This window comes from Cucumis sativus, chromosome 1 (assembly GCF_000004075.3).
Source record: "Cucumis sativus cultivar 9930 chromosome 1, Cucumber_9930_V3, whole genome shotgun sequence".
Lineage (NCBI taxonomy): Eukaryota > Viridiplantae > Streptophyta > Magnoliopsida > Cucurbitales > Cucurbitaceae > Cucumis > Cucumis sativus.
This window is the reverse complement of record NC_026655.2, coordinates 17,406,100-17,430,605: the sequence shown is the minus strand read 5'-3', so window position 1 is coordinate 17,430,605 and position 24,506 is coordinate 17,406,100. Positions and strand designations below refer to the sequence as shown.

General features: G+C 34.1%; 3 protein-coding genes across 4 annotated transcripts; all 3 read right to left on the bottom strand.

Moving 5' to 3' along the window:
* Positions 1–2,170: 2,170 nt before the first annotated feature.
* On the bottom strand, positions 2,171–3,830 carry LOC105435738. The gene has a single exon (XM_011658100.2). It carries the CDS (start codon positions 3,466–3,468, stop codon positions 2,554–2,556), a length of 915 nt encoding a protein of 304 aa, XP_011656402.1. The 5' UTR covers positions 3,469–3,830; the 3' UTR covers positions 2,171–2,553.
* A 219-nt stretch (positions 3,831–4,049) lies between these two features.
* On the bottom strand, positions 4,050–8,226 carry LOC101222109. 2 transcript variants are annotated; one of them, XM_031884191.1, is made up of 7 exons: positions 7,951–8,226; positions 7,704–7,836; positions 7,229–7,332; positions 6,456–6,600; positions 6,234–6,374; positions 5,286–6,006; positions 4,050–5,192 (listed from the first exon to the last, which is right to left on the bottom strand). In XM_031884191.1, the coding sequence occupies exons 1-7, from the start codon at positions 7,989–7,991 to the stop codon at positions 4,336–4,338; spliced, it is 2,142 nt and encodes a 713-aa protein (XP_031740051.1). In that variant the 5' UTR covers positions 7,992–8,226; the 3' UTR covers positions 4,050–4,335. The 2 variants fall into 2 exon arrangements, with proteins under 2 accessions (XP_031740051.1, XP_004148726.1); XM_004148678.3 differs by having other exon boundaries at positions 4,050–6,006.
* A 5,836-nt stretch (positions 8,227–14,062) lies between these two features.
* On the bottom strand, positions 14,063–16,829 carry LOC101219508 (actin-binding protein). The gene is made up of 2 exons (XM_004148670.3): positions 16,386–16,829; positions 14,063–14,567 (listed from the first exon to the last, which is right to left on the bottom strand). The coding sequence occupies exons 1-2, from the start codon at positions 16,635–16,637 to the stop codon at positions 14,379–14,381; spliced, it is 441 nt and encodes a 146-aa protein (XP_004148718.1). The 5' UTR covers positions 16,638–16,829; the 3' UTR covers positions 14,063–14,378.
* Between the last annotated feature and the right edge of the window lie 7,677 nt (positions 16,830–24,506).

Sequence of the window (24,506 nt, the reverse complement as noted above, 5' to 3'; positions counted from 1 at the left end):
CTACTTAGGCTATATACTCGAACTTGATCCACGTTTATGTTTACACATAAAGTTCAAGTTTATTCAAAAATAGCCTTGGAACTTGATTTATTGGATTTAAGATTATAATATTTAATTTCTCAATAACAACTTTATTGAACAGAATATGATTTACAAACTACGAGTTTTAGGACAAAAAATTCCAACAACATCTTCTTGTATGACCAAGCTAAGGGGATAAAAGTCTTTAACAGCAGAAGATTTTACAAAACCATTCTTCAAAACTAATTTGGAAATCCCAAAATACCAGTACATTAGCAATATTTAGAACCAAAATTATAAATAAAAACTAAGCATGCTTTTAAATATTAAAAGATACAGAGAACTTACTCTTGTTGACGTTTCTAAATCTACAATCCATCTTATTGGGAACACCATCCATCGGAGACTTTTCTATCCTCTAGAATGAGATTGGTTCGTGGGAACCGATTGGAATGGAAAAAGTTTTTTGGACAGAAACTATTTTGCAAAAAAGCAAAACCATCCGTTTTATTTTGGTTAAGAAAAATTATTTTTCTTCTACATATTTATAACTCTTTTTCTTTTATAGAGTAGGAGATAATCATATGATTCTATTAATTTAAAAAGTATTAAATGAATAGAAATTTCAAATCAACTAATTAATTAACCATTAATCAACTAGTTAATAATTAATTAAATCATATTGAATTAATATTTCATTTAAATCTTATTTAGTGAATATCTCTAATATCTTATAGTTTTATATTAATTAAAATAAATTAAATAATATTAAACAATACTATTAATAAATGGGGAATTTTTAAAATTGTAGATTTTACAAAATACTTATAACTGCAAATTCTATCCATTAAGCTCCAAATTGACATTAACATCGAATTCTACCCTTAGTTTGATTGAAACCTACAAAATAGCAAAATAGGAATGTAAAATCTTGAAAATTGTCGTGAATTTTAGGAGGAATTTGATAACACGTTTTTGAGTAGTCAATGCTTATAAAATCATAGATTAAATACATTAAACTGCAAAACGAAATTGAGTTAAGTTTAGTACGACAACACATATTAGGTTTTATTTAGGGGGCATAGGAGAGCACACATTCGACAAGAAAAATGTCAAAGAGTTTGGGGGAACCAACCAAGTCAATAATAGATACATATTAATTGATAATTAATTTAGTGGAATCCAAACTAACACCCAACAACTTGGAGTACTATTAGTGCTTTGATACCTCCATTGTTACGCATAATCACAGACATGTGTAAGAGAAAAAACTTTAAAATAATTTTATTAACCCACCTAAAGGAAAGAAAAGGAAAGAGTAAGTAATTTTCAAATAACCATCTTTGGTATTACTTCATTTGTGTTTCGTTGAATTAGTCACGTACTAACTTAAGTATCACAATGCAGTCGACTAAACACCTGTGAAGATCTCTTATGCAACTCATCTCAGCTGCCCATAAATTAAGGCGACCCAAAATCCAACACAGAAGATATATAATGAAAAAGATAAGAGTTGTATAAAAGCCCCTGTTTTTAATAGTTGTATAGCATCTGAGTTGGCTTAATATGTGATCACCCAATCTGTTGCTTACGTCTCAAACTAATGTGACATTAGGGACATCTATAATCCGGACTTAGCAATCAAGACCACGACTATAGTGTAATGTTGTGGAGGGAAAGCACCCAGTTCTTTGTATAAAAAGAAAATTGTAATGCAAATAGATGAGACGTAGTTAATGTGTGAAAGGAGTTTCCACCGATTGAGTACCCTGTGATGTGTGTGAGCTACTATTATTAATTTTCATTCATTTGTAGGATCCACTCATTCATCAGTATTTTTAGTTTTTAAAAGTTAAAAAAAAAATACATGAATTTTTTTGGCTAATAAATTTGGTGGGTTCAGAAACTGAAGCTTCTCGTCTCTTGTCTGAACCCCAACAGATAAATCGTCCTTATCGAAATGGCCGAACGGCCCAACAGAAACACTTCTTTTTTGTTTCTTTGTTTTTTTTTTCCACTTTCTAAGCATCACTGCACTCGAGGTCCCTCAAAGACAGCAATTGTTTCCTTTTTTCTTTCTTCTTTTTGGATTCTCTTGTTCATCATCACTCTTCACAAGAAACACAAGATAAAAACCTCAGGTGCAATATCAATATCAAACTTTTGTCTCTCTTTTTGCTTTCATTCATTCAGTCATCAAAATCAATATACATTTCAAATGGGATTTTGCCTATAATTGATTTTATAATTTCTCAGCGCAATATTGTCTCCCAGAAATTCAACTTCTTTCCATTAACAACACAAACCAAGCGGAAAACAACAAAATTTGCAAAATCTAGATAACTTTTTATGGGTTGGTACATAGGCGTGGCTTTGATAGCCGTGCAATGGTCAGGCCAGTGCTTTCAGAAACTCACTACTTTCTTCTTCATCACCACATTCAATACATACCCACCATAGAAAGTTAACGACAAAGCTGTAAAGATAGCTCTGATATGACAATAAATCTAAACTTCAGCCATTGAATTGCATTCACCATGAAGGTGAGGTACAGGGAGAACCAGAGGAGGAAGATGACAAACCATTGTGGGTGTTAGAATCACTTCCAGAATTCCCCAGAGACCTGGCATCTCTCAATGTAACCGAGCAAGCCTCGGCCGGGAGTTTCTTCATCGGCGTTAAAGGAGGCGTATTGGGGAGTGAATGGATTGTACTTGAAAGAGATGCTACAATCTCATCTTCCTCTGAAGAACTACATCTTTCCAATCTTGAGGGAGAGGAGTTAGGTGTTTCAAATGGAGTGTTCTCTCCTCTGCTTGGCCTGATTGCATCATTATCATAGATGGGGTTTGAAATGTACATGAAATGGTCACTGCCATTGGAAGAACTGTCATTACAAGCAATGGCAGGGCTTAATTTACTCTGAGCACATGCTTTCAAAATGGACACATCAGGTGAGGCTGATATAATGGGCGATGATGGGAGGGATGGAGTGGAAATGAGGCCGATTGGACGAGGGCTAAGGGATGATTCAAGGGTGTCAATGTCGATAATCCGATGAAGTTGAGAGCTTTGGCTCTTGGCTTCAGGTTCAGCTACATCATCTACATTGTTGTCTTTTACACAAGGGACAGTAGGGAAAAGAAAGTTTCTGGGAGCACTAAGAACCCCATGAGCATACAAGCTGCTAAGAGAAATAGCTGATCGGTTGTTGTCCCTGCGATGAGCTGAAGGCAGAGACTGGGAAATGTTGGTGGCAGTTGCGACGAGGTCACCAGGCAAGTTGGAGGAAGTGGTGGTGGGCGGGGCAACTCGAAGCCTACGACGGCGGAGTAAGAGAGAACAGTAGAGCTCGGCAAGCAACACAAGAATGAGGCCTAATACAATGGCAAGACTAACCACCATTATCAGTGTAGCTCCCAATATCACCTTGGAAGTTCCCTGCATCTCTCTCAAGCTTTCTCACTCTCTGAATCTTTACTGTGAAGTGGTAGAAACTTGGAGGGAAGGATGTAAATATGAGGGTCAGGGTGTACTAAAGGGAGAAGAAAGAGAGGGTTTTTTTGGCGGGAACCAGTCATTAACATTTGATAACAAATAGAGAGAAAGAGAGAGAGAGGTCAGAAGGAATCTTATGCTGTGGGGAAAAGTAGGACTGACAAATAGGAAGGCTTTTTATGTTATGTATACGAGATGGAGAATTCACAGTTATATTTGAGGTCAAAAAGGTCTTTTAACAGTTTTCAACCAAGAAAAAACCTTGGTTGAAGAATGGTCCAATGTCAATGATACTAAATCTTAAAAACAGAACCAAAATGTCTGCAAGAATACCAAGATTGGCCCCATAATGTTTAAGACCTGAAAGAAGCAATAGGAGTAGATGGGGATGGAAATTTCAGGAGAAAGATGCTTTTTTTAATAAATTAATTTAACTAATAAAAGAGGGAGGGTGGGGGAAATGTTTCTTTTAGATGAATGAATATAAGCAGGCAGCCTAAATAGTACGTTCAAGCACAACACTAGCAATCTCAACTCAGGAATGGGGTTGGGTTGATCTTACATTTAGCTATCATCTGTATCATTTGAAATTTGAAGTCACACTCGCTATTACAGGTTAATAGTATAAATCTTCAAAAATCAATGGGAAAAATGACAAGATGCAGCCCACATACACGCAAGGGCTATACAATGAAATGTGGAAAAAGTTCGTGTGAGAAGCAACCAAGAGAGACACACTTGGAATGCTTGAATTAGGTGCGCATCACTGGTTCCCAGGCGATCAAGATATGGAAAGGGTATTATTAATGAAACAGTTTACCTTCCTCTCAAGGCTGCAAATCGGGCAGCCAAATCATCGTAGTCAGGTAACTTAGGATGAACGTGTTTAGCTGCACTTGATCGGTCTGGTTGAAAGGAAGCAGCACGAGTAAATACTTTGGTTGCTTCTGATAAACCCAGATTATGTTCACGAGGTAGGGAAGCTGATCGTGCTGGAGGAACTGAATCTGCCTGCTCATCAGCCCCGTCTCTGCTAATTAAATTCAAAGGGGACTTGGCAGCATGAGCACCATTTTCAGGAGCAAGGAGATTTTTAGGTTTCCTCCTCATCTTTCCTGGTTCAAAGGATGAAGGTTTCTTACTGTAATGTATCAAAAGCTTGTCTATTATCCTTTCTTCTTCGTCCCTTTCATTCTCCTGTTCGTCTACTAACAGCTGCAAGCCTCGTTTATCATCTCTTCTCCTACTACTTCTCGACTTTTTTCTCACCATTCTAATGTCCTCAGCATTGTCATCAACTGAATGACTAGAACGTGGCTTATGGTGCCTTCTCCGTACCGATCTTGGTTTTGGCAGAGCATCAGGAGGTATCCGAGTACCAAAGACATGGTCCATCTCACCACCACGACTACTTGACCGTATAGGACTAGTAACCTGCCGCTCATGGTCAGGATGGCCGGGTTCTAATTGGAGAGCAGGGGCAGTTATTTCTGACTTGACAGGCTTCTGAGGATCTGTTGAAACACAATTGTTGTCGTGGCCTGTACGCAATAGTTCTGAATGGCTCCTGTGATCCTTCCTTCTAGAGTTGGCTTTTACATATGGAGGAGGGAGGATACTGTTGTAGCTGGGTTTCAAACTCTGTTTATCCTCCTCGACCTTCCCTTGTAGGACTGCATATCGATGCCCATTATGAGTATTGACAAATGATGAGTCTTTTAAATCACTCTTAAGTATCAACCCATTATGCCCAGTATGAGTATTACCAGATGATGGCTCTTTAATGTCACTCTTTAACTGCAATCCTGCATCACTAGGAGCAAGACCTGGATTATTGTAAGGTGAAGACTTCAAGATATTTGGAACAGTCCTCTCTCGCGCATTATGCACAACTGGTCGATCATCTGCATCCCCCAATACTTCACTGGACGAAGAACTACCCATTCTACTAGTTCTGAAGGCAGAGCCCATCATTCCATTTCCAGCTTCATGCTTACTAATAGGAGGACCTGGAATATTGTAAGGTGACTTCAAATAATCTGGAACTGTCCGTCCTCTGCCATTATGCACAACTAGTCCATTATCTGCATCTCCTGGTACTTCACTCGAAGAGGAGCTGCCCATTCTACCAATTCTAGGGCTAGAACCCACTGTCCCATTTCTAGCTTCATGCTTACTAACTGTGGAACCTTTCTTCTCTCCATAATGATTTAACCGGCCATCAAATTCCATGGGTGTTTCTTCTTTGTCATATACTCTATTCTCATGTCCATGTCCGGGTAATTCTTGCCTAACCTGAAATTTAGGTTCTTTTCCTCCTGAAATGGTACTATCGCTAGGATTGACGAATCTGTGCCTGCCATTTGCATGCTCAAAATTTTCTTTGTATGATACACCACCATCCTTCCCCACTCTTGGATCAATTTCCTTAGCATGAGAACTTTTGTCTACCACAGCATTGTAAGACCTTTGATCTTTAGGTACGCCCTGCAGAATTCGGAGACAGGAAGTATAAATGTTAAAGAACATCTAACAACTTCTCAATACAACTTATGAATTACATCGTATGACAGCTAAACTGCTGAAAACCAAAAACTCATTCAAATACAAATCTATCAAAGTTCAAAATTTGATACTGTCAAGTTTCAAGGGGTCAATCTCGTTTTTTGCATGTTAGAAACTAGAAAGCAGTAAAATAAGGAAACGGGGTGCACCTTAGCATAGGCTGGGGGAGTGGACATTCTCTTCTCAAAACCCACAGAATCCCACTTAATTGAAAACTCCAACGCTATGTCTTGCAATAACTGGACTTTCTTCTCCAATGTGGAAGGTTTGGAAGCTAAATTCTCAACAAACTACAGAAAAAGAATCGGTAATTAGTTTCTCATTAAGAAAGGTCCAGGAAACCTGAAGGTTGGCTAATTAGGTATTATTACCTTTTGGTTTTCCAAATGTTCCAAAGAAGTTCCAAACCTCTCTTGAAAAATTTGCCTGAGCTCACGCAATTCTGGTAAATCCGAAAATCTAGCAGCAGCAAACATTAGAGAAGCGATAGCCTCACAACATTCATCAGGGCATTCCCTGTAAAGAACAAACACAGGGAATCAGCAAACATAAATTATCCAATATAAAGTCAGAGACCAAATTTGTACAATGATATAGTCGTCCTAAACCAGAATCTATAGAACACACCCTCCCAGCTATCACGATATCCGAAAAACTTCATACAACTCCAGAAAACAACCAAAAACCAACCTACTATCCATCCATTGCTCTATTTCATCACACATGCCAGACACCTCAAATCAATATGTCATCACAAAACCAATAAAGTACAATTACGTTGGATGGAAAATGAGAACAAAAGAATACAGAGTGTACAAAAGACTAATGTCCTATGCCCAGAAAATCTAAGGGAAAAATCTAAGAGCCAGTTCTGAAATTCGAAGAGTATAAATAGATTAGCATACAACAAAATATGGTGCACTGGAAGTTCAATCAAATTGTCAACCCTCGTCATCCAACTCTTCTATATTAACATTTCTCTTATATTGGCAAGGAACGGCAACAGTTATAATTTCAAGCATACATATTAAAATGTATATATTAGAACAAAGAAAATGAGTAAAAAGAAGAAAGAAAATATGCTTATCCGTGTGGAACTCTAAGCACAATTCACAATTCACAACACATAAGCATGATTCCATACCTCTGCTTTTGCATGATCGGAAGATGTTGCAGCACAGTATCACATGATTGTTCCACGAAATCATAACAGGACGAAATTGTCAATTCAACTAGAAGCCCCTCAGCCTGTTTTACACCAAGCAACAGTTTCATTAAGGCAATTATATGATAGATATACCATAATAGTTAGCATAATAATCAGAGAAGAAGCAACAGAAATCCATACTCATTTACAAAAGTTCGAAGATCAAAGACCAAAAATGGAATTGGAAATTATAAGAAATTAGATATGGTTTCCAGACATAAATAAACACTTGAACAACACCACATAAACATTATATTGTTCCAAAAAAAGGAAAAAAAAAAAAGAAACATGCCCCTCATAACACTGCTCATTTGGGCTTACGCCCTACGAGCATTGAAACAATTTTAAATTCAACAATCGGATCAGAAGCAAGGAAGCCAGTAATTCTTTCACACAAAAAAAATCAAATTACCCTTCCATAAGCATTAATGTCCAGCCCATTTGCGAGTAGATCAGCAATATCTTTCTTCAAAAATTTCAGAGTAGCTTTCTTCTTCCTCCGAATCACATCGATCCGACTTTTGGTCAATTTAATCAAGGATTTGCTACAAATAACAAGAAAACAAAGCATACCTCATTTAAACACTCGAGAAACTCAAAAATTAAAAAAGAAAAATCAAATTGAATACAGAAAAAAAAAACAGATCGGGAGTAAATACCACTTGGATGTAAATCCCCGGCCGAGAATCCCATCCAACATCTTCAGATCTTAAAGTTCCCTACAACTCTTGAAAGCTATATTACCTCAGCCCCAAAAACCAAACGAATCATCAGCAAAAACTGGAATGAAGAGAGAGAGAGAGAGAGAGAGAGAAAATAGAGAGAGAAAGAAGGAATGAAGTAAAATGGAAATAACAGAGAGCTAAGGAAAGAAGAGGAAGACGACGAAGCTATCAAAAAAATAAAAAAAAAGAACACTGTACCAGAAAAGGTATCTTCCTAAACCCACTCGAGTGTGCCGTTCACTTTTTTCAAAAATCTGTCTAAACCACAAAATTAACCATTCACAAAACTACCCCTTCTCTTTCGCTCAAAAGACACTAATTCGTACCAATGCATTTGAACGTTGGATGGGCATTTTCGGAATTCAAATCCTCACCTTGGACCTACCGTAAGAATCGGCGAGTGAAGACGAAAGCGATAGAGAGATCGTGGGCGTTGGATGAGATGACTTAATGGGGTTGTGGATGCTTGAAAAATGGGTTAAGTAAACGGCGGCGTTTGGTGCTGAGCTGGAACGCAGATGGTTTGAGTTTAATTTTGATGATTCGGATTAGGGATAAAAGCGGGAATAATTAAAAGTTAGGAATTAAGGGGTTGTCTTAAGCGTTAGGTCAGCGGCGTCAGCCACTACAGAATTTAACGACCGTTATAACAGAAGTTCATTGACGATAATGTGAGTCACCTTGGTTGCACATGGTATGGTCATGTTGCTGTTCTTTTCCTTTTGGCGTCGTTTTGAATCAAACCATACAACAAAACACAGCTGTGGAGGGAATTTGAAGGGCTAACCATTTATGTTTTTATTTTTTATTTTTAAATTAATATATTATATTTCATTTTACAATATTCTTCAAATAAAATTGGTTATTTTAGTCCAAATATTTATCCCTCCTCTCACAAAATGAAAAAACTAGTTAACATCCACATTTTTTTCAATGTTACCAAATATAAATCATCTAAAAAAATGGTTAAGATTTGTCTACCCAAATTTAAACATTAAATCTAAACAATCTTATATTCAAATCTAAACAATCATATATCAAAACGATTGCTCTCCAATAATCAAATCTAAACAAGTTGTTTTTGGCTGGATTTCAATTAAACACATGCCACCTTTTGTATTTTGTATTTTCGGTTGGGTGGTAACTTTTTTGGTTTTTTAAATGGTTAAATCAGTATAAATGTTTTAGCACTTTGTAAATATCCCTATAAAATACTGTCACAATTAAGTTGGGTTGTTCCTATCCAACCCTTCCACTTTTATTTTCAAAAGTGTTTCTGACTTTGTTTAAGTTTTAAAATCTTGCTTTACTCTTTTTAAATTTAGGGTTTAGTTTTTATTTCATCTTATATTTTAATATTTTACATTTTTACTCTCCAGTTTTTGCTGTCATCATTGATATAAAATTTAGTTAATTAATTCAAAATAAATTTGAATAATGATAAAAAAAATAGTGAAATTTAATTGTTAATAATTATTTTATTTTATCTATTAAATTAATTAATAAAAAAACAAAAATACTCAAAAATAGTTACAAAATATGGTAAAATTTAAAATACTATCAATAGTAGATTATATATAAATATGTATCTTTCATGAAGTTTGAAATTTTAGTGTGTTTTATAAATATTTATATTTATTTTACTATAATTAGTTAATTAATATATATTAGCAATAATTGAAGATGAATATTCGATTAAAAAAAAAGATTTTTTTAAGAATAGTAATTAAAAAAGTTAGAAGAAAAAAATCAGGAAAGAAGAAGGTCAAATATTTTACCCACCCTACAAAAAATGAGATTAAAAATATAAACTACGGAAGTTTAGAGATTAGGTGAGAAGAAAAGTAAAAATGAGGAAGCATAAGATTTAGAAACTGAAAGGTAAAAGAGTAGAAATTATTGGGGTAAACAATGTATGTATGCAATTTAAAGCTCCTTGATCATTTGATACACGTTTGCCTCAAATAAATAGCTGTTTGAATTATGATGGATGACTAATACCAATACCAATTGGAAGTATTGATTATCACACTTCTTCATATTCTAAATAATGCATTTATTTCCTGTACTTCGAGATAAAAGTTTGAATTTGATATTAACACAAAACACATTCACACTTTGGGTTTCTTTTTATTTATTTAGAGGGGCCTTCCTTATTATTAGTTACAAAGTGATGGCAACTGATCTATTGGATCTATTGAAGGACATATTGAAAACTGGAAAGGAAATAGAAACAACTTTCATATTGATGTTATCCAAACTATTTCAAGTGCTTTTTCTTTATACATTATTTCTGTTTCTGTACTAAAAATATTATAATATTATTGAGAAAGAAAAAAAAAACACAAGAATGGGGAAACTAAAAACTTTGAAAGTATAATTGCAGTTACTTTATATATATATATATAGTTATATAATGATGTATTTAGAAAGTGTAAAAATGTTCGAGGTCGATGCCAAGAGCAAGGTTAGGTTAAAGGCCCGACTACCCTAAATTGGTCCTTTTTTTTAAAATTTATTCTGCCGGACCAAAAGCTTTAATCTATATTGCAATATCATTTCCAAATTACCAAGATCTTAATTTTCATACACTTTCAGTTACCTTTAATAATCGATTGATGGGTTTTTAAATTAATTAATAACGAAAATATTGCCATTAGCTTTTTAAATACTTATAACACTTTTTAAACATAAAACTCATTTATAGGGTATGGAGGAATGTTACAAAGAAGTTTTGAAGTTTGAAATATTTTAGCTAACATTGTGCTTTCCACAAAAACTTTTTAAAAAATTGTGCACCATCCAATTAATTAATTCTTGAGTGGGAAAATTTTTCAAAGAGCACTACTTTGCACTTTAATTCTATGGTGGCAAAGTTGTGTCCCAACCACTCTAATGTTTGAAGAAGCCATCATCTCCATTAGAGAATTACCAATAGAAAGGCCCAATGAAAGGGGATATACCATTTTTATATTTATTATTGAAATAAATTTAACAAGCCATTTCCAATTTTTTTCAATTCAATAAACTTTAAGCTTAGTCAAGTGTTGCAAGTTTACCTTTTGTTATACTTACTCACTATCTAAATAAACTAGAAACCCCTTGGAAACTAAATTCATTTCAATAAAACTCAAGCCATCGACTTTCACAAGTTCCATCCTTACACAAGTCCACTATTAAATTAATTTTTAGAACTTACAATTTCAAACAAAAATTTCAGTGCTCTAGTGTTGTAATTGTAAAATAAAAAAAAGTTGATTACAACAAAAAAAAATCTATCAACTTTCAACGAGTCTAGATTAGTATATTTGATGATTCAATGCAAGCATCTATCACAATATCTGTACTACTTATTTATTTTCTTCTCCTGAGTACCATAACATAGAGATAGAGAATTCAACCTTGATCACTAGAAAATGAGATGATAGCTTATACAAAGTTTCATTTTAAAGTAATTGATTGATGCAACTTTTAAATAAAGAAAAAGGAAAAAAAATAAAACAAAGATAGCAACATCGTCTATTTGATTACACAGAGACAATTTTAGAGGTAAATTTGATTTTATTTTTCTCCTTTCTATAAGGACAATGGAATGTGGGTCTACTGAGAAGGGCTAATTTATTATTTAAAGCTAAGACAAGTATTTAAACTAATCAATTGAATGTCCCAAAAGAGAGAGAGAGAGAAGAAATCAATTGAATTGTCTGATTAAAGACACAAAAAAACAAATGAAAAATTTTAGAAAAGGAGAAGAATATTAGAGAGAGAAACTTATAAAATTGAGTTTACTTTTTTTCTTAATTTTTTTAGAGTTGAGTTGATTGCTTATAAATAAATAAATGAATTCAAATTATGATAACAAAAACATAGCTCAACTAATACAAATGTACATTACAAATCAAATGTCTCTAGTTCAAATTCATTCACTTTTTACTTAAAAATAAAAGAAAAAGTAAAAGAAATCAGGTGGTTTAGTGTAATCTCTTTTTTTCTTTCTTTCTTTCTAGAGTCATAACAAAACAAGACTAGATTGGCACATGGTTGGAGTAGCACATCGCATGAACCACGCTTGATTCCAATTTACACTTTCTTATTCAAAACATAATATTAATTTAAAGGAACAAAAGAAATGGGCTTATTTCATAATAAGCAATGGGGGAAAGTTGATAAAATAACAAAAATAAAATATTAATGTGGTGTGTAAAATAAAACAAAGAGTGGAAGACAGAAAGGGTGGAGCATGCGTGTCCGCGTCAGCATATGAACAACCGACCAATCCCTAAATTTATCCATTAAATGATTGGCAAATGAAACAAAATACTATTCTATTTCCAACACAAAATATATATTAGAAATTCTGAAAATTAATGTTAATGTTAATGTCAATGTCATATTAGTATAACAACGAAGCTTTTTGGTCAATCTACCACATTACATGGTTTAAACTTTTTGGGAGATTCTATAATTAATCTCACAAAAAATTATGAAAAAAAAAAGAAAGAAAAACAGACAACTTGGTCTGGTAGAAATGGATTCAGTTGAAGTCAACACAGGCTTTGATTTTACATCTTACTCTTTTTCTTTTTTTCTTCAATAGTTTATAAATACAAAGAATAGAACTAAACACACACGCGTGACAATAAAAATGAGTGGAAGAGGAAACATAAACATCATCGAAAGATTTAATGAAACATGATCGATCATAATAATGTTTTAAGCATTTAGAATGTCGTTTCAAACTCGATTAATTTGAGAATATGATCAATCAGACGTGGGAAAGTGGACACACCACTAAGAAATTACAAACAAGAGGGGGATGCATTTACCTAATGACAAGAGAGAAAGCAACAAGCATGATTTCATTTTATTGCAAGTTTTAGGTCACAATCAAAGTAGTTTTCAAATAATAACCTTCGAAATAGACCTCCCAATGGCATCGGAAAAGCCAGATAAACCCGAGGGGAAAAAATCGAGATGGGTCTCTGAAAAAGATGTGCCACTTTTCATCTTCTTCTTTCTTCACCAAAAGCACTTCAAAAAGTTAACAAGAAAATGGAATAGGTAGTTTTCTCGATCAAGCAATTCATGTCGAACAAGTCGCTCTGAAACCATATGCTGAGGAAGAATGTCACTGTAGAAAAGCAAGGTTGAGACAGAGGCCACAGGCTGGACAATTAGGGATAGTAGCAGCCTTACGAGTGACCTAAACAGAAAGGGGGTAAGATTCTGCAACCAAAAAAAAAGAAAAGAGAAGGTTCATTGTTGATTCTTCAATAACTGATGGTTGGGGATATGAAAAGAACTAACTCAAGTATTGAATATCAGATACATATATGTTGTTATCAAACAAAGTAAAGGAATTGAAGAATCAAGAAAGATGAAAAAGCTGTCTAGATGAAGTTGATAGAACATACCATGACTGTCTATAAGAGAGGAAGCCAAAGCAGATGCCCTGTGGATGGATGATTCTTCAAAAGAGTGGAAGGGAAGAATAGAAGTACGTGGTTGAAGCTGCAAATCATCAACTGCAGCTGACACTGGGACCTGCGCACTTTCAATATATCTGGCAAAGAACGAAAGTTTGACTGGTACCCAAGAAGTTAGTTTGCAACCAACGAATTTTTAAAGTTGGGAATTTTCAAGTACTTGTATAATGCATCCTGCAAAGTGAGAACCATTATATACTATATTCAGTGGCTATCTAAAAAGTCAATGACTACATAAATCCAACCTCAATTGATAAAAAAAAAAAAAAAAGATTCAGACTGCAAGTAGAGTAGATTGCCTATTTCTGTAAGCATGCACCATACAAATTTTTACTTGCTCTCATATTACACTGTCGTTTAGCCGTAGCAAATCATGACAGGCCTTTGAAAAAGAGAGGCTTTTTTCTCTAATAGTTAATAATTGCATCCAGTCACGTTCTTGGAAAACAACAAGGAATTGCATAAAAAAAAATAATGATAACAACAGAGACCAATTAGAACAAACAGTTTATGGGATTTGTGTCAATATAGTAATGCGAAACCCCTTGTGCTACCCTGCGTCAGCTTCTAAAGATTTGCTCTGAAACTACACTCAAATATAAGAGAGTACAAACGGGAGAGAAGGCATATCATTCATGATAATTATTCGTAAAATACATTGCCTATAGCAGGGGAACTCGAGAAAATAAGAAATCCTAAGAGATTTACTTTAATATAGAATTGCAATATAAGTTGTAGCTCTCAAACATATTTGGTTCATTGTAAACTAACTCAGCTCATCATCCCCTAGGGATATCTAACGCTTTCAGCCTATCAAAAAACAAAGTGAAGATGGAAAAAGGGAAAGGAACTCAAGTAGTTCTTCAAGGACAGCATCTATTCCTCCCCAGGCTCATCTGGATTTTCCTTGTCAGGATTTTCCTCTTCTTCCTCTTCCTTCTCCTCCTCCTCCTCGTCTTCTTCAAGGGGGGGATCACATGGCAATGGTGGTGGCAGTGGTGTTTTCATGGGGCTAAATTGAGGAAAGATGTCTGGTCTACGTCCTGGCCTAGGCCTCTCCCACTCCTGCAACCAAAGAGTTAAGAAGCATTAAATGTAAAAGAACACCAGTAACAGCCTACTCTAGCACTTCATAGAATTTTCTTACTAGTTACTAAATAAACTTAGTTTTCAGGTAAGAACATCTAAAGTTTCATACTACAAAATGAAGCGCAAAAGATGCGTGCTTACTAATATTCATGACAAATTTATGAACAACATAATGATATCATGTTTATTTTCCAAAATCATTAAGTAGAACCCCAGCCACAGAACAGGAAACTAAAATGAACAAACAGACATCAAGCATCAAATTAAGTCCATGGAACCATTATATCGACACAACCAAAACTGAAAAGGGCAGATACCAAGATAAACTATTAAATTACCCAACAAACTGTTAGACCTCCTATCATACATACCTACAAACGGAAGGGTAAAAAAGAGAATGTTCAAGAAGACAGCTCGGCCCATATAAATAAATGAAAGGAATATCTTGGAGAGGTCCTACCAAGGGAATGGAGGTACTTAAGGAATGTTTTTAGGGATTGATGAGGTAGGTTATATTTTTGGGAAAAGCTGCTGAGAGCTTTTAGGGAGAGAGCCAGCTTCTCAAATTGCCAGGAGTCCTTTACTATCATTTTCTTATCTTGTTGTTATTGTTTTCTTTTGTTCTGGATTATCATTGCGATCACTTTCTGGTTGATAGTGATATATAAATATCCAAAGTACCATCTCTGTTTCTATATTGTTATTGGGATTTTCTGTGTGCAGGGGGAAGAGTCCTAACACAAACATTCATGACATCTGGCGTATCCTTTTATTTGAGAAAAAAAAGTGAAAAAATGTACTAGCATCAAAAAAGGAGGAGCGTACAAAAATGAGGGGGCTCCAATCAAGTAAAGTGTAACTCAATGGGTAATTAGAAAAAGATATGGACACCAAGGTCATAGAATCTAACAAGGTCTCAAACGTCCCTGTGAAAATTCTCCTCTCCCTGAAACTTCTACTATTTCTCTGGACCAAAGATGCCACCAAATGGCACATCTGCAGCTTGTCACATACAATGGTTCTTTCTCTTGAAAAGGAGGATGACAGAGCAACTTCTCTCAATTGATTCCCGACCACCTTGCAAACTGACAAAGTTGCATCAAATGCCTCAAAGAGACTGCACCAGCCCTATGAACTGCCACACAAACGCATTAGATAACATAAAGTTTTACCTCAAAACCAATTGACAATAAGATAAGTCATTTGTCTTATTGAAGTTGTGAAGTCCCTCAGATTTTTTCTATGTAAGATCCTCAATATGCCCCTCAAGATAGTGTTTCCTTGGGTTCGCCATTCTTGGGTCAGATCCCAATTTTTTATTTTGGACCAAATGCCCGTTTGAACTTCATGGACAAATATTGTATTAGATAACAAAGATTCGAGTAACCCATCTACTTAATGAGATTTGAGGTCCCTTGTTTTTTTTCCCAACGTGAGATCTTCAATAAAATGCCTTGAGGACTGCCAATAACTTCTACCAATCTAAGTTTAACAACTAAAATCCAGACATAGCCGAAACAAGCAGGCAGATATAATTTGCAGGAAAAACGTGGCAAGATAACTCCCGAATAAGCCTTCTAAAACCTTCATAGATAAAAATTTATCACTAACTATAACAATTCCTAGAAATGCTTCAATTATCCACCCCCAAGCAATCTAGGGGTGCAGTAGCAAAAGTAATTAAAAACGGGAAGCAAAAGCACCAAATCTCATAAAAAAAAACTCCATTGCAAGACAAAAAACATAAAATGCTGCAGGAAAAAAGAAAAAGGAGGAAAGGAGTGAGAAAGATACAACTGGGAAATCGAGAGGATTGCGACGAGTGAGCTTCTCTTCATCCGGGGCCATTCGGACCACCTGCCTCCCCGTTCTCCTTCTACCAAAAATCAAATTAGAAGTAGAAATCGGCTTGATTGGGAAGGAGCATATGCAGCCACCAAGACAGCAACTATGCGTTGTAGATGAAGACGAAGAAGAAGATAGTGGTAGGTAGGTCACCGATGGTAAGACTAGGGTTTTAGAGGTTAAAAAGGATATCGACGCCATGAACTTCCCGTTTCCTGAGGTGACGGCTGGAGTGTTACTGAATCTCCGGGTGGCCGATTCCACCAAAATCAAATAGCCGCCACAAGAGTTGTTGGACACCGGACCGCCTCTTATTTTCCTCTCCACACCACAACGTCACTGTTTCCTCCGCCAAATTATCCTTTCAATTTATGAAATTATCGAATTCTCACACCCACTTCTTAATGTAATTCCGCTAAAATAAAATTGCATCCTTTCTCTCCACCTTTTTTTTATTATTATTATTTAGGATGTTTTATTAAAATAATGCTCTTTAGAAAGAATAATAATGTATTTATTAAACTATTTAGAAAAATAATGCATTTAAAAAAAACATAAGCTGTAAATTTGGCGAGTCTTTGAAGACGCCCTTCTCCTTCCTTCCACTCCAAAATATAAATGCATTGAATTAAAATGAAATTATAATTTATTATATTAAATTAAATTTAAAATGATAATTTATTATTTAAATTAAATCAAATATGATCCCATTAAATACATTACAACTACATCAAACTATAATTTATTATATTATATTAAATTTAAAATGATAATTTATTATATTGAAATCTTAAACTTATTAGTATTGTTATTTTTTATTTTTTGAGTTTGGCCTTTTATTTCTTTCTAGTTGTGCTTGTTTTGTAGAAAAAAAATGACACCAATTTTGTCTTTCAAAACTATTTCTTTTTGTAGTAAATCTTGGTAATACTTCACTTCTGTACTTAATTCATTTTTGTATTTGAAACATACGAGTTCACTTAACTTTAAAACTTAGTGAATATAATAGAACAAAAAATCAAACTAATCAAATCAAACATAGATTAACTATACACCATAAGCTTAGAATTTTAAAATATAAATAATAATATTTTTTTTAGACTGAGTTTAGCTGAACATAATTGATATGATATTCCATCCTGGAGGTGAGATTAAATTCTCTTCCTCACCATCCTTAGATAATAACAAGGGATAGTTGAAAATATAACAATTAAATTCAAAATAATTAAGTATATAACAATATTTTAAAAATATTGTAAATATAACAAAATTTATCAATGATAGAAGTTTATCACTGATAGACTATATTGCAAAAGTTGGTCTATCACTGATAAACCATAAGAGTCTATCAGCGATAGAAGTATATTACTGATAAACTTGGCTATGTTTGCAATATTTTTTAAAATGTTGCTATACACTTAATTATTTTTGTTAAATTCGGCATGGTAGTGTTGAAAAATAAGGTGCCAAAAAAGTAAAAACTTTGAAATTTTTTGTGTTTATTCATTTAATTAAACACAATAACTCCTATGTCGCCTCCTCTCACAAAAGTAAAAAAGCATAGCTTCGAAAGTAAAAATTAGAGAGTTGAGTAATAAGAGGCGATAAGAGTTATAATTGAGGAAAGAAACGAACTCATAGAGTGCCTATGATTTTCCACTCAATGCTAAACCACAAGTAAATATAAACAAAAAGACATTCTTTCACCGAATAAAAGAATTCAAAACTCTTCGAAAATTTTAGCCGTTTCTGATTTTGAAAATAAGATTTACCATGGGGAATGAACAAAGGTATTTTGAGTATTAAGCTTACTGCATTTCGAACTTAGAAATATCTTCGTAGCAGAAAGTATGTGATAAGAGTAAGGCTTGGATAATAAATAAAAATTGATTGCGTTTTGAGAAGTTTAGAAACGAAAGGAGGAAGGTGAATCTTGAAGGAAGAATTGTGATTGAGGACAAACATAATACAGAGTGATGCTTAAGAACAAACATTATTCTAAATTTGGTGGTGTGATTAACTTGTAGAAATACTAGTTATTATAACCTCTTTTATAGAACAATGAGGCCAAAATGTAGAAGAAGTAAATCAAAATGCTTAGTTTATATTGAAATTGCATAAATACTTGAAAATATACTTTACATAAGCACTCATGCATGTTTTACCATGATTATAATGTTTTAACGCAAGATTAATAAGAAGGAACTAGTGAATCGCAGAGGAGATTACACAAGCGCTACACGATAAGAACATGTCTGGCGATTAACATCTTTAAACAAGGAACCATGTCATCACGCGAAAAAGATTCACTATAAGACAAGAATGATAGTTGGAGTTGATGTGACTTTGCAAGGCTGCAATTGGCGTTACATGCTTAGAAGAATAGGAGTTTTCCGCCAAAAGTTTTCTATAAAAGGGCTCCATCACTACCGAGGAAAAAATACCTAAATGAGCCAGAAGGAAGCTTGAATGAGCCTGTCACACCCTACCCCGCACACCTGCCTGCTTGTCTAGCGAGACTCGGTGCGACTTGAACATCATTGGCGCGATTAAACGCCAAAGACACCCAACTTAACTTTCTTAACTTAGCTTAATCGCCAAAACACTTAACTTAACAAATATACTTTAGGCGATTAGAACTTAACGCAGAAAAGATAAAAACAAACTTTAAACTTTATTCCTTAACAAGGCGTGTAGTACAAAAATACAGAGATACAACACTTTATCAAAATACTACAACAACAGTTAAACTTAAACGCTTGATAGCTTCTCGCCTAGCAAGCTCAAACGTCCTCTCCTTTTTTGCCTCAGCGCCTGAGCCTTAAAAAGTAAAATTTTAAAGGAGAAGTTTAAAAGACTTAGTGAGATTTATAAATCATTTTCGCAATACCTTTTCATAAACATCATTTCACATAAACGTATTTTAAACATAAACACATTTATAACATAGCAATTTTACATAAATATTTCCTTTCGAGTAAATGCATCGTCTTGCATAAACACACATTAGTTAACCATTATTCCTTCTACCAAGGATCCCGAATCATCTTATACGTCAGGTCACGTAACGTTGTGTTTAGACTATTGAAATCATTAGCATCTGAGGATATACAAATTCGTCCTTGTTGCTCAGGCTATTAAGCTTTATACGCTCATTTCAACGCTTAAGCTAGCTTCCATCACCATGTAGTCATGTTCACTCACGGTAGCCTTTACTCTTTATGTGCACATAAAAGCATCTCAAGGAAATAACTAATGGTTTGAAAACCATTTTATAGCATTGAAATCATAATCATCAAATCAAGCTTTAAACATCATAAATTATGCTTGAAAACATATAAATTTTTCATAGAAATCTCTTTTGAAATACTTTTCATTTGAAATCATCTTTCAAATAGTAAAGCGGAATCACAAAACTTTTAAAAAGAAAACCACTCACAAAACTTTCCTAAAGAACCTCTCTTCTTCTTCTCGCTCTGTAGCACTTCAACATTTTGTTTTTCTTCTTCAAAACAAAAGATTGAGGTCCTCTATTTATAGAGCTCTTAAACCAGCTTAGTCATACATAAACTCTTCTTAACTCGCCAGCTCCTACTCTTAGTAGAGTACGTGTAAACTTAAGATGTGTCCTTAATCATGCTTAACTTAAATTCCACACGTGACCCACTAATTACACTTGCGAAATTTCTCTGAACGTTTCTTACTTTTTCTCGTCAAACTTCATTCTGCGATGAACCTTACTCGTCCAACCTTTTTTGTGAACAACCTTATCGTGTTGGTTACACTTGAGCTCCAAGAAATCTAATTCCTTACGAACTAACTAACCTTTCCTCGCAGACTTCTTAACTCACAACCTTTAATTTTCTACTTCCCTTGCAAAACTCCTTCTCTGCGAAACACTTGGTTCTTCTTGTGAAGTCCACATAAAATGCCAAAACTCAAACACTCGGTCAAAATTTTCACTTCTTTAACTTAAATTTTTGGTACGGGTCTTACAGAGCCACCTTTTGTGGTGCCTGAATGGGCCGAAGCCTAGAGAGTGGTAGAAAGGAATAACCTTTCCGCCATTTATAAAAAGTATTTTTCTTCTACTCCGTTCATTCTGTGAGTGAGAGGTTAGAGTGTAAGTGGTGAAGGTTCAATTCTCTATCTCTCCTAACTTGTACTCATTTTCCTTCTCTTTTTCTTTCATTTTTATATTTCTTTGTAATATATGTTATTCATATTGTACAGTGGCCTAAGGCCAATATTCTTCAATATATAATACATGTTTATACCTTTTTAATCCACCATTTCTACACTTTTCATTAGTCAATGTGTAATTTGTAGTTTAGATTAGTAATAAGTTTTTGATAAGAAGTTTTGCTTATCAGTTTTATCACGTTAGTTGAGCTATTCTCATCACTTGGCCAACATAAGTTGCCAACTACCCGAGATGGTAGTAGCAAGGACATGGCTAATGTGCGCAAGGAAGATTTTTTTCTTCCTTTGCGAGATAGCTTCCATCACTTGTATCCCGAAAGGTGAACAAGTGTGGGACTAGACACCGAGAGGTTATTGTTTTTAATTGTGAAGTTCTATACGTCTCAAACGTAAACTCTTTTAAATATATCTTGCATAATCACACTTAGTTATATGGATCCCGAAAGGTGACCATGTGTGGCATTTAATGACTCCGAGAGAAGCACACCTTAATCATAAGCTGGTTGAGTAAGTTATATCACATCAAGGTTATCACATTACTTAATCGTGTTATACCACATAAACATTCTTTCACTATTTATCGCATACAAGTTAGAGTTAGTTCACACATTCATTTCGCATCCATCTCCACCCCTTTATAGATTCTCTAGGCATATTTAAGTAGTACAATTCTCAGTTATTATTCTTTTATATTATTTGTCTATTCTTTTATACCGTCCAGTTGAGAAGTTGATTCTAGAACTAAGATTTGATATCAATTCTCTGTGTTCGACCTTAGATCATCCTTGTAAACCTATTGTTTCGTTTGCACTTGGGCAAGCAATATAAAAACTTATACTCAACAAGAACTTAGCTATCATGTGATACAGAGTGACATAGTGAGCATCTCGCATGCTATGAACATGTTCATTGATTTATCGCCTAGACCAAAATACACACTCAACACACTTCACATACTAAGTCCGAACTAAACACAAAAGACCAAGCATTACACTTTGTGAATTGGAAAAGTTAGTTTCTTAGTCAGTGCTTCATCTTTTTATTGAATTTCAACATATTTCTCAATTACTACTTCACTTTTCTTTCGATTGTCTAATAGTTTCTCAGTAACTACTTCATCATTTTTTTAATCTCCACCCGTTGTTCTCCATCAGAAGCTTTATTTTGCCTTTTCTCCTCAAGTTTTGACAATGTAACCAACTTCTTTTTCTTGATAGATATTTGTTGTTTAGGTATTTTCTACAATTCATAATATTAGTTAAGAAACAAAATGTTAATGCAAAGGAATACACAGTTGTAATATGTGCATACCAGTTGAGATTCTTCATTTATAGCTGGAATAAATGGTTAAACTTGTTGAATTGTTAAAGATTGTTCCTTACGTTGACATACCAATGGAACTAATGTGAGGTCTTTGCTAGTAGTTGATGGTAGTATTTCATAAAGTGGAAGTGGTTGGCTTACAGTAGGCCTTTCAATCATTTTTGGTAGTTCCTTTTCTGTTTGAGTATGATCTTCCAGATTTTCTGCTATATTACTTATAGTTAATAGCAACTGTGCATCTCTGCCATCAATGCTAATATCACTTCCTAAATGCTCTTGATGTTGAAGTGATGTTCTTTTTTGTTCTCTACAAAAAAAAAAAAAAAAACAGAGAGTAAAAAAAAAAACAATTGTTTATTTAAACTCTAAGCAATTTTAAACAAAAAAAAAGACAATTGTTTATTTAAACTCTAAGCAATTTTAAATAATATAAAATAGTAAATAATTAATTAAATACTAACTGTTGAGTTTCTACAACAGATTCTTGAGCATGTGACTCTTGAACAGATGGATTCTTAGGGATGATCGTATATTCGTTATTATGATGGTCATCATTCTTGTCCAGATTTTGATGATTAGAACCATCATGAAGATCATCGTACATGTTGTCAATATCATCAATCCATTGGTTCTGATTCTAATATACAATAAAAATGAAAAATAAAATAAAAAAATTAGTTACAAAATGATCATGTATACTTAAAAAAATGATCGTGTAGAATACCTAAACGATCATTTTACCAAGAGTGACAGATCATTCAGATGGGATATACGACACCGTGTAATGAAATTTAAATGATTGGTTAAAGGATCTTTTATCTAAACAAATAAGAAACAAAACACTTTCAAAAAATTAAACTTTACCTGGACCAAGTTGTTGAGCATTTTCTGTATTTCATATAGGTCTAATGCTTGCTTTCTAATTGTGTCATCCATCTTACAGATTACGAAAGTTAATGCCGATAATTTTTTATGAACTTCCTTGATCTTATTGTTTAGTTTTTTTTTGTAAAATTTTGAACGACGTCATTCTGATTTGTCATTGGATCTTGGACGTTTGTTGTTGGTGTTTGAATTAGTTTCAAGCTGGCCAACCACTATTTGTCTTTCTTTTCTTTGTGGTGATGGCTGCACAACAAAAGCAACACCACGACATTTGCATTGGACTAAAGAAGTGGAGATGAGGCTGGTTGCAAATTATTCAAGTCATCATGATCAGATGATGACTGATTGTTCATACCATGAGGAGAAGCGTTGGTGTCACTGCTGTTAGTATCTTGCATTGATTCATTTTTCTCAATTGATGTTATCATCTTCTTGAATTCAACTCTCCTTAAAAGCTTTCTCTTGGGAGGATAGCTTCAATTTAGGTAGAACAACAATCTGCAATGATATAATCAAATAGTTGGTAATACATTGTTTATCAAAGCTAGTCTTAAAGTAAGATCCTAACAAAAAAAAAAAAAAAAATCACTTAAGGTAAATGATCATACACAAGAAGATACACGATCATGCATCCAAGTAAACGTTGTCTACCAAAAGATACAAGATCAAGGTCGCAATTACACGATCGTTCATGAAAAGGTACATGATCTTGCTACTGTTATAAACGATTGGTCAGAACTTACACTTACTTTTTTTGTTATGGAATATATTTTTCTTTAACATTTTGTAGGATAGAGTCTGTGTACAATTCCACCTCAATATTCTGGGGATTGATCCCTTTCTGTTTTTTGTGGGCAGGTGCTCACTTGCAGTTGAAAGTGTTTCATAAGCCCAGACCTATACGGTTAAACGAATATGTTAATGTTTGATGTTTAGTTTGTATTTAAATAAAAATAACCTAAAAAACAAGCACTAGCCCTTGATGTTATAGTATGCAATTGCTTTTGAACTTCGTGCCCTTTTGTTACATGTTTCCTTTTTGCCTTGTAGAATTGTCTTCAAATTGTTGAGCAAGCAAGTGTAGAAGAAAGTTGACCAATCAAAATTCTTAAAGAATTCTTGATCATCAACTCTTCCAAGAACATCCATATCGAACTACGTTTTCTTATCCTTTCCCACCATCATAATCTTCATCGTTTTTAAAATCAAACCATTTGAAAACTTCCTCAACTTCTAAGCATGTTATTATCTTATTGTTCTATGATCCAAATAGGAGGGTTTCGTAGTTGTTTATTGTCATAATCTTTATCCAATGTAACATCATTTGGTCACAAACCAGTTATGATGTTGAAGTTATTTTGGGTGAAATGGACTTTTTGCCCCAAAAGAGAAAAGCAGATTCCATTTGCCTTGGGTTCTTGAAGACCATGTTCACATCCAGGAGTGGACCAAAATTTGTTTTATGGAACAACTGCAATTGTTCCTTGGTTATTTTATCCTTTATAACAGTACCAATCTCGTGGACTTGACACGAGACAATGGTAGGAAAGTATATGTTTCCAGGTACAGCCATCCTAAAATGAATGATCATAGAGTATTTTAGTTACGTACACGATCGTTTAGAAAACTATAAACCCAAAACCCTAAAAGTAAATTGTA

Excerpts from the sequence above, each read along its gene's own strand:
- LOC105435738 (XM_011658100.2), bottom strand. The coding sequence starts at position 3,468 with ATGCAGGGAACTTCCAAGGTGATATTGGGAGCTACACTGATAATGGTG.
- LOC101222109 (XM_004148678.3), bottom strand. The coding sequence starts at position 7,991 with ATGTTGGATGGGATTCTCGGCCGGGGATTTACATCCAAGTG. Across the intron at positions 6,601-7,228 it reads CCGATCATGCAAAAGCAGAG|GGAATGCCCTGATGAATGTT; the intron begins GTATGGAATCAT and ends TGTTCTTTACAG. Across the intron at positions 6,007-6,233 it reads CTCCCCCAGCCTATGCTAAG|GGCGTACCTAAAGATCAAAG; the intron begins GTGCACCCCGTT and ends CGAATTCTGCAG.
- LOC101219508 (XM_004148670.3), bottom strand. The coding sequence starts at position 16,637 with ATGGCGTCGATATCCTTTTTAACCTCTAAAACCCTAGTCTTACCATCG. Across the intron at positions 14,568-16,385 it reads ATCCTCTCGATTTCCCAGTT|GAGTGGGAGAGGCCTAGGCC; the intron begins GTATCTTTCTCA and ends CTTTGGTTGCAG.